The 9,999-nt window shown below is 39.7% G+C and overlaps 1 protein-coding gene across 1 annotated transcript; it reads right to left on the reverse strand.

Moving 5' to 3' along the window:
- Positions 1 to 652: 652 nt before the first annotated feature.
- Positions 653 to 9,591, reverse strand: lztr1 (leucine-zipper-like transcription regulator 1). Its single transcript, XM_044025822.1, has 19 exons — positions 8,977 to 9,591; positions 7,972 to 8,034; positions 7,836 to 7,892; positions 7,662 to 7,741; positions 7,455 to 7,563; positions 6,928 to 7,011; positions 6,785 to 6,842; positions 6,558 to 6,697; positions 6,261 to 6,462; positions 5,767 to 5,877; positions 5,552 to 5,644; positions 5,342 to 5,437; positions 4,692 to 4,881; positions 4,422 to 4,591; positions 3,954 to 4,237; positions 3,323 to 3,472; positions 2,012 to 2,117; positions 1,844 to 1,924; positions 653 to 1,403 (listed from the first exon to the last, which is right to left on the reverse strand). The coding sequence occupies exons 1-19, from the start codon at positions 9,123 to 9,125 to the stop codon at positions 1,287 to 1,289; spliced, it is 2,340 nt and encodes a 779-aa protein (XP_043881757.1). The 5' UTR covers positions 9,126 to 9,591; the 3' UTR covers positions 653 to 1,286.
- Positions 9,592 to 9,999: the final 408 nt, after the last annotated feature.

Raw genomic sequence — 9,999 nt, forward strand, 5'->3', positions numbered from 1 at the left:
GCCTAAAGCAGATATAATGTAGATGTAAGACCAGATGAAGCCACTGAGTGAAAGTAGGATTTAAAGCTCCAGTGTAGACCTTCTGTCTCCACCTGTAAATGTTTGAGTAATTACCTTACACTGCCAGAAAAACACTCCCTCACATACACGTCAGAGATTAGATGTTTGTTTGGTAAGTAAAGTGTTGTATCTGACTTTTAAAATAACATTACATATCCAGATTTCATCCAGGAAACCTGGGGCTGCGTGGAGCAGGACAGCAGCAGCTCTGATTGAACAAGCAGGCGGTTGTTTAGCTGATGTTTAAGTAAAGCTAAAATTGTGATCATGACTAAAATATAATCAAGTCCTACTGGAAGAATCCACTTCTGAGACCTTTCATGGGTGTTTCTCAGCATTTTCAGCCTTAGTCCAAACATAAGCAGCTATCTCACTTTACTTGCACAACAGTCCCCATGTCCTCCTCCACAACATCCATGGACCTTCTCTGTGCTCTTCCTCTTTTCCTCCTGCCCAGCAGCTCAATCTTCAATGCCCTTTGTCCACTATAATCACTATCCCTCCTCTGCATGTGTTCAAACCACTTCAACCTTTACTCTTTGCCTTTATCTCCAAAACACTCAACGAAGACAGAGACTCAGTATAAAAGGCCTAATATTGTACAAGATTTATTAAGGCTTTAAATACATGGATGAGGGTAAATATTTAATGACAGCACACTGTTGTCACTAAACACAAATTTGTATATTCCATGTTGAATAAGTGATGGATGAGAATAACCAAGGCTTGTGCCACTGACAAAACAGCTTTAAAGCAGACAAACATTGTAGTTATCCTCGTATAATGGTCTTTATTCCTTACCACAGGTGTTAGCCGTCTCAGAGCTGAGAATAATACAAGTGAAGAATATATATCGAGATAAACAATCCACTTATTGATATACTTTTTAGTTGTATGTAGACTGAGTATGTATCTGAGCAGCCATCATAAAACAAGTCAGCTGGGGGCTTTTTAATGCAATACCGAGGATGAAAAGAGAAAAAAAAATTGTGTGTATAAAAATAAATAAGTTACACAAATAAAAACATAACGGGGGACATTTTCAGATTATTGAACATGTGTAAAGTGAGCTAGCTATTTGGTTTCTTCGCTGATTTCACTCCTCACATGGACTGAAGGCATGTGAGTACCAACTTAAGAAAGGTAGCGCATGTGGGGAATAAGGAAGTGGTGGTAGGTGGAGCAGAGATATATGGCTTCTGTAAGAAGAGAAAAGAGGCGTCACCCTAAATGTCGGAGCCCATCTCCGCACACTGTTTGTCTGATATGTGTGAAGCTAGAGACTCAATGATGTCCAACAGCAGCAGCTGGCTGAGAGACCGCAGGTTTGGGAGCTTGGATACCTTTGGGAGGGGAAGAGCAAACAAATTAAAATAATGAGCAATAAATTAAGAAAAGACAACTATGAATCAAACAGAGGAATAAGCAGCACTTGATTGCTTGTGTATGAAAAAAATATTAAGGAAATAAAACAGAAAGAAGCTCAACAGAAACAAAACCGAGTCAACACTTCAATGAAATTGCCTGAGGATTGAGCACTGTGCTGTGTCTTTAAATAACAAACAATTATCAGGGCGGTACTATGACCCTCATTGGTATGTGATGAGGTGCTTGTTCAGCCGGCCGGGGTGTAAACAGTCGCCTCACTACGTAGAAGATGGAGGGCGATCCAATAGGGGGCCAAACGTGTTGGCCTCTCGCTACAAGGATTGGGCTACAGGGTTAGCTCAGCTGCAGTGAGTGGGCAGCAAACCCCCAGGGCACCGGATACAAGCCCACCCACCTTTATGAACTGGTGGACAATAATGTGCAGGCAGTGCTTCTTCATGTCCAGCGCCTGTGTCTTATCTGCCGCCTCCAGAATCTGAAACGAGAGGAAGTAGGTGGGAGCTGTGAGCAAAGAAACTATGAAACTCATGTAAGGGTAATTAAGGTCACTGAAGAAACATACCTGCAAGACATTCTCCACAGTGACATTCATCTCCAGATTCTGCTTGCAGTAAGCCTGCAGCCTGTTGTTGGAAAATCCATAGTAATATGGTGCAGCAAACAGGTAACTGTTCAACATGGGTCAAGGGTCAATGTTTTCATTAGTGTTATACTACATCTCTTCCTACACTTGGTTTGGCAGTCTTTAAATGACCAGTAAAAACAAACTAACAAGTTTGTTAAAATGGGTAAAGTGGCGAGTAAGGTTATAGGGCTGCAGCAAGCCCCGGTGCAAGATACCTACAGAATAGTAAACAGGTTCCCAGTAATTGTCTTGACCACCTGCCTTTGAAGAACTACAAAAATGTGTGCCATGGCTTATTTTCATAATCTGGCCATTAAATTTACTTGGATACTTAAAGTGGACATATTATACCCTATTTCCCCCATTAAAATAGGTCCCTAATGTCCTAATGAACATGTCAGTGACATGCTTTGGTCAAAATACCATAAGGATGAAGCATCATAGCAGTTCAATAACCCTGCTAAACCCGCCCTTTTCACAACGCTCGGTTTTCGTGCATGTTCCCTTTATATGCAAATTAGACACAGGCAAACACACACCCACTTCTTCCAGGGGCTTTCTTATTTGTCCTCTTTACAGCGCTCACTCGCTCAGCTCCATTTCTCTCCCCCTCCCTCCACTAGTAGTTTACTTGGATAAACTTATTGCGACTATTCATTTATCACCAGTAATTCCTTAAAGATTCTGGTACAGTGTGGTTAAGTATCTTTTTAATGTACTGTATCTTGTTGCCTGCAGCAGATCAAATTCCCCGTCTGGATCATAAAATCATGATGAAATTTTCTCTATGCAACAATCTGTATATAGTACTATGAATACAACTTTAACTTTGCCTTCTTAAATGCTCACTTACAGTGTTGGTGAAAGAGATTATAAATGATGCATTTACATAGCACTTTTCTGATCTTGATGACTCTTGCGCTTGTACTTCACATTCACACACATATTCATACAGCACAACAGTGTATCACAAATTATACACACCCACTCGCATGCCCACACAACTCGTGAAAATTCCATCATGTGACATAACAATGACTATATCACTACTACTAGTTATACTTCTGTGTTGTATTGTACAGCAGCAGCAGTGCATTTGACTGCAGTTCAATAATGGCCACCAGATGCCCCCACTAAATTGCACTCAGCACACATCAAAGCATTTTGTCAACATTATTCTTAATGGGGCTTCATTCACAAAGTTATTATTGTGGTCAAAAGAGCAGTGTCTGAAAGTGAGAAGGATACAGGGAATCTTCTGGAGGCATGTTGACATCACCATAGTAGATATACCGCAGCATGGACTCAAAGGCCTGCTTACTTGGAACCATCTCACCGATAGAGATATTAACCTGACCGTCCTCGGGCATGAAGGAGCGAAACATGGCCTCAAAGTAACTGAGAAATAAAAGTGAAAAAACATCAAGTGACTGAACCACATGTATCACAAGACTATTAAATCCATCTCATCTTTTCATATTATCAAAAGTACCTTGTGATCTCTATTAGTTTAATTTAAGTCATATAAAGAGCCGTCTTATGAAACCAGATCACAAATTGTGACATTAACACTTACATACATATACATACACATATTTCCACATTCAAATATGTAAAACATTTGCGACTAATGGTGAATAGTTTGTTGAGCAGTATGAACTTATATTAGTTAAAACATTGCCAACACTATAAAACCATAGACAAAGGGTCAGTAAGTCAGTTTTCTTTCTGTTGTAAAAGAGACATCCTGCACATTTATTTGTAGAATGGAAATTCCAAAATTAAAAAAAGGACACTGAGATAACTGTTAGGGCTCTAATAAATCATCCTTGTTGTTATAGGTGCACAAAGCAGACCATAAAGCCTGCACTGTTTTTACCTGGATCGTGCTGCCAGTATAGCTTTATGTGCGGGGCGTGGATGTCCATCTAACAGCAGAATAATGTCGCAGAACTCTAGACCGCCTCCCTCCAGGTAAGCCTTCATGTCCTGCACCAGGGAGGTCCCAATGTCAACAGGCTGGTCCGAGTACAACCTGGGAGGAGGCTGCTGCTTTCGCCGCACTATTTCCACAATCAATGGCGTGGACAGGCGTTCAAACTCCTTGGTCATGATCACCTGGTTGAAGTGCGACTCCTTCACCACAAAATTAAGGCAATGCTCCTGCAAAACAAAGTTGAAGTTGTATTATTCCTCTCGTCTGTTTTTTCCAAAGTAGTACAACACAAAGCTATTAGAACATTTCATTTCACTGACCTCTACTGGTTTAAATATTAAATGCATTCAACTGAAATTGAACAGTGGATTGCAGCAAATTCAACGTGTCCGTGTGTCTGAGTGGCTGTACCTTGAGCTGGTCCAGTTGCAGCTTGTTGGCATTTTCGCAAACACTGAGAACATTCTGCAGGTCGACAGATGCCTCGATGTACTGCACACAAAGCTGCTCAAGGCGGGAGAGCTTAAAACTGAGAGCGAGTTTGTAAACATCCATGATCAGAAGCACATCCTGGACATGACCTATGTAAAAAGGTAAAGAAAAGAACAAATAATATTTCCTCCCCTCTTCCGGATTACTGCCAACACCTTCACAATATGACAAGTACAAGGTGACAGCTACCTCTGCGTGGATACTGGATCTTGTCTGTGTAGAGAAACTGCATTAAGACTTCAAAAGGCTGGGCCTCTGCTTCCCTGATGGAAACTTCCAGCATCAGCTGTGTGCCTGATGGCCTGTGGCCTGCTGGGATATCCCTTGGACCTCCAGTGGCTCCTTCATCACTCTCATCATTGCTTTCCTGTTTCGCCTTCTGCACACAGAAAAGGCCAGTTACAGTAAGTAACCCTTTCAGCTTCATATACAATAACTGTTTCAAATGTTTATATGAAAATCTAGTGTTTTAATAGTAGTTATACTGATTTAGCCTTTGAAAATCAGTCGGTGAATGGGTACCAACAATGAGTCTGAGAGCTTTTCATTATTATTGTTTATCATATAGTTTCTATACTGAGTAAATGAAAATTTGATTTTGATCAAATAAAGTAATGTTACTGTTGTTCAAATTGCATTTGCAAGATCAGTTTAAAGTCAGTGTTGTTTTTAATCCTATCTCATCAGTGAGTAGATCTTTTTTATACCTCATGTTTGATAAATGAGGTATGCATGCATCTCCGATTTTATCTTTTAAATGTTTTATATCTTGTACTATAACACCTCTGATAGTGTTTTGCTTCAGAGGAAATAAGGTGCACTTGCAGCATGATGCTGACCTGTCGCTGCCTATCCCGTGCCTGCAGGATTTTCTTACGCAGCCACTGACATCTTGCTGTCACTATGGCGATGTGCCCCAAGACTCTCTCCTCCCTCTGTCAACACAACAAAATGGAAGCAGACATATGAGAAAGAGCTTATTAGTAGTGTAAAGTGAGTAATTTTTCCATTGCTGTGTAGGCGAAATAGTCAATGATATGACAAACTACCTCTCCCAGAATAAACTCAACATCACAGAACTGGCGATTTTCCCACAGTTTACCATAGTCTTCATGAAGAGTACACTTTGGATAGCATGAGAACTGCAAGAGGATGAAAACAACTCCTTTAGTCATCTTATCTTCAGCAGAAATACTTTTCACCACAAGGCTAACTCACGTACGTGTTAAAGTTTTTTTTTTTTATATTTTAGAAAATCACCAACCTGGAATCTGTACATCTCTCCACTGCGCACATTGTTGTCCACTGTCCCTCCAAAGATGTACATGGCATCGTGAATCACAGCAGCAGCATGAAAAAGTCTCCCACTGGGCATCTGAGCGAGTGAAAGGTGCAAATTGAAGTAGAAGTTTTTTACAGACTTTTTAACTGGTTTTATATATAAACCACCTAACTAACAAACAATGTCAAGGTTTCTTTAATTGCAAATACTACAAAGGTTCAGTACACATTAACATCATCTTGATTGATGTCTTGCACAGCACACTTTAAGGTATAACACATGCAATCACTTTGATAGGGTTTTATTGTTTTCAATCTGTAATAAAGCATAATTTACTGGTTATATTTTTTTCAGTCACATGAAACACAGCACAGCAGAATTTAAAAAGTGAACACATAAGTGATAAAGTGATATCATAACTGATACAGGTTTAATTGTATATTAACATAGTTTGTAGAATGTATTTGTTTTCTTACCTCACTGTCCAGGCTGGGATGGATCACCTCCCAAGTTTGAGAGTCTACATCGTAGCAGTGCAGCTCATTAGGCAGAGTGTTGTCAGCAGCGCCACCAAATACATAGAGGTGGCGATCAAAGGCCACCATGGTGTGACCATAGCGTCTCTGAGGAGGTGGAGGGGAGCCCCGCAGTAAATGCTCAGTCGGAATACGTGTCCACCTGAGAATATGGAGCAACAGGAATGATTGGTGCTGTGTGACATTGTTAACTACAGGGATGAGTGTCAAAGGTATGCAACGGAAAGCTTTACTCACATGTGGCCCTTGAACTCAAACTGGAAAAGGTTATTTGTGATCTTGGCTCCACTCTGACCAGAAAACACAAACATCTTATCCCTGCATACAGCTACAGGGAAGTTGCAGCAAGATGGCGGAATCTCACCACTCTGGTCAATCTGATGGAGACAAAGGCAGAGCCATTAACACGGATAATTCTCTCATGATGAGCCTCTCATTAAAAATGTAAATTAGTTTATACTTGCCTCTTCCCAACATGCATGTTCTCTATCCTGCAGACTGATGGTCCACATGTCATTCAGCCTGCACAAGAGTGGAACATATGTTAACATTAAAGTAAACACAAAGTCTGGATATCACAAATTAAACAAACAAACAAACAAAATACCTGGCGTTTCCATCATAACCAGCAAATATCCACAGTTTATCATTGTAAACTGTGGCTCCATGTGCAGATCTTGCCACTGGCAAACTTAAAAAGGGAGGGGAAAAAACATTTATTTCTATTTTAAAACAATTAAAATGAAAATGGAGAAATTGAATATATAAGTGAATACCTCAAAATAATAAAACATTGCAATAATAGTAATAAAACATGCGTTTATCCAAACATATTATTCCCTGTGAAAATATGAAAATATATAAATAGGACAGCAGAAACCTACAGGGGCTTACTGTATATGAAATCCAAACCCAGGAGAAAAATATACTTTACTACTTTCTGTAGTGCTCTTTTTCATCTTTAAAAACACTTATATACTATGTATATATACGTTTACTGTTCACTTTTAAAAATTTTGTATGCTTGTTATGCGCCAATGACACCAGAACAAATTCCTTGTATGTGCAAATCGTACTTGGCAATAAAATATACTTTAAATAATAGAGTCAAAAAATAATACAAACACACATTACCTTCCCTCTACTTTCCATTCAGTCCACTGGCCTGTGGCAAACTTGTACTCAAAAAGGTCGTTTTTGTTTTTCAGGTTTGAGTTTGAGTATATGTCTCCAGTGTAGCCCCCTGAAACACAGTGAGGTTCAAATTTATAGCATCAATATCACACATGTTTGAAAACAGTAGAATGAATGAAAACTAAGACAATGAGCTTAAAAATTCACCAAAAACAAACATGCTGCTGCCATAGACCACAGCTGAATGGTGATATCTGGGAGCAGGTGGGGTTCCAGTGGTGAAAGCTCTGCAAGAAAAAACACATACACAAATTAAATTATACTTTCACAATTTATGTGTATAATTCTTATGATCACTGTACGACGGAGGCTGATATTTACCGACACCACGAGCAGTCCTTCACATCGAAACGGAGCAAATCATTCAGCATGTTCTTCCTGTTGAATGACACAGACTTTTACTATAGTGAACTACAAGCAAAAGTGAGAAATCATGTCTTTGTCCAGTTTTACTCACCCATTGTCTCCACCAAACACATATATGGCATCCCTGTACGCCACAACGGTGTGCTTACTGCGCCTGTGTCAGGATGTGTAACAAAAGGGTGTTAGAGCTTCAGTAATTAATTGACTTTTAATCAATTTCTAAATTAATTTCCAACTCTAGTGTTAATCGATTAGACGGATTGGGTGTTTGTTTGTCTTAAATTAAGACAATATTCTTCAGCTTCTTGGTTGGTGATGGTGTTTTGCAACAGTTGACATTTTTAAGGTTTAATGACTTATCTTGACTGCAGTTGGAAACTGCAATGTAGACCCTAATATCAATTGAGGAAAAAACTCCACCAAAACCCTTCTACAGGGGAAAAAAATGGAGGAGAAACCTCAGGAAAAGCCACAGAGGAGTGATACCTCTCCCAGGATGGACAAAGTGGTGCCACATATACAGAAACAGGTTCAGTAGATTACAAACAAAACATCAAATTTACAAAGAGAGGAAAGAGAGACCAAGAAGATGGAGACCAGGAGCTTTTTAAAAATGAATATCAATCCATGACAATTATCATCATCACTATTATCTTCATCATCTTGTCCAGGGTGTGGCATGCCACATCCCCAATTCAAGTAGTTTGGTGTTTAACAGCAGATGGCATCCATCTGGTTGAATTACTGCCTTCATCTTGTCTTTCTTTCTCAGTCTTTCAGAAAGACATTCAAGAATGTTGTCATTTTGAGGTTTGGGTAAAAATCATTCTTCATTTTATCAAACATCAATGTTTTGTGACATTATATGAACGAGAAAAGTAATAGATTACTTTATAACCTTTATAACAACGTGTATTTGCACACCTTATGGCACACTTTATTAGAAAAGTACAATAATGTGGAATGAGTAGCACAGTTAAGTAAAGCAGGGTTTCTCAATCATGGTCCTGTTGGAGCAAGGAGACATCTAAAACATGCAGGGCAGTGGGTCCCCAGGACCAGGGTTGAGAAACTCTGAAGTAAAGCAGCATGTTACCTTGCACCAACAAACTCATCACACGGAGGTAGTCTTCTCCAGCGATGGACAGTCTCAAATGGACCAAAATTAAGCGTCAAATATTCCACACTGTCGGAGCAACTGTGGTCGAAATCAACACTCGGGGCTTTGGTTGATTTACAGGACATTGTCGCTAACTCATCCGGCTGAATCACTCCTCAGAGCCACCCCTCGTCTGCAAAGACATCCACAGTCAGTGCCATCGTCAATGTCAGTCCCCCAGCGTTAAACCTAATGTATCTGCCACCTCTGCTTCGGGTCTGTGGTGTCTGTACAACATAAAACCACGGACAAATGTGAACGTTAAAGGGCTGCGCTCTCTCGGCTAACGATTAGCTAGCGATGCTAAAAACTGTCATGGCTAACCAGCTAGCGAGCTTGTTGCTACTGCTCGAAACAAAGCCACTCCAGCTGCAAATTAAAATGTACGGCTTAAAACGTTGCGATAAAATATTCGCGTTTGCGTGGACTATACAAATGAGTTCTAGGTGACGCTTTATAACAAAAAGACAACAACTTTAATGTTACAGACGCTAAGCGATTCGGCCACGCCCCCGTTAGCCTGCGAGGAGCGCTTTACTTCCTCTTTCTTCTTCTGTTGTATATTTGGCAGACTGGACGCAGCAAAGCAGAATGCTGCCCCTCTCAGGACACTCGTAGACATTTTCGTACAAAATCCATAAACATAGAAATCCTTTAGTTCAGTGGTCTCAAACTCGACCAGCGGCTTATAGATTTCGTGTGGCCCGCCTCTTATGATTCAGTTAAAATGTAAACTTTAACTGAGTTTAAAAGAGTTTGTAAACGACTGGCAGAAACGTTGAACAATTTTTTTAGAATATGTATATTATCACATTAAATATATTGTTTAACAATAAATTAAATTATATAACATGTTCTTTAGTGTTTAAATCGCTATTTTATATTACATTTGTTGATTCATTTTGTATCATAAATGTGTTTTATTTTGTGAACTCTATACATCGTACCATATCGAAACAG

Source organism: Solea senegalensis, linkage group LG5, assembly GCF_019176455.1.
Source record: "Solea senegalensis isolate Sse05_10M linkage group LG5, IFAPA_SoseM_1, whole genome shotgun sequence".
NCBI classification, from domain to species: domain Eukaryota; kingdom Metazoa; phylum Chordata; class Actinopteri; order Pleuronectiformes; family Soleidae; genus Solea; species Solea senegalensis.

Bases quoted from the DNA above. Each gene is read 5' to 3' on its own strand.
- lztr1 (XM_044025822.1), bottom strand. From the start codon at position 9,125: ATGTCCTGTAAATCAACCAAAGCCCCGAGTGTTGATTTCGACCACAGT. The intron at 7,742-7,835 runs GTAAATATCAGC...TTTTTCTTGCAG, and splicing joins AAGGACTGCTCGTGGTGTCG to AGCTTTCACCACTGGAACCC. The intron at 4,238-4,421 runs GTACAGCCACTC...TTTGTTTTGCAG, and splicing joins TGCAACTGGACCAGCTCAAG to GAGCATTGCCTTAATTTTGT.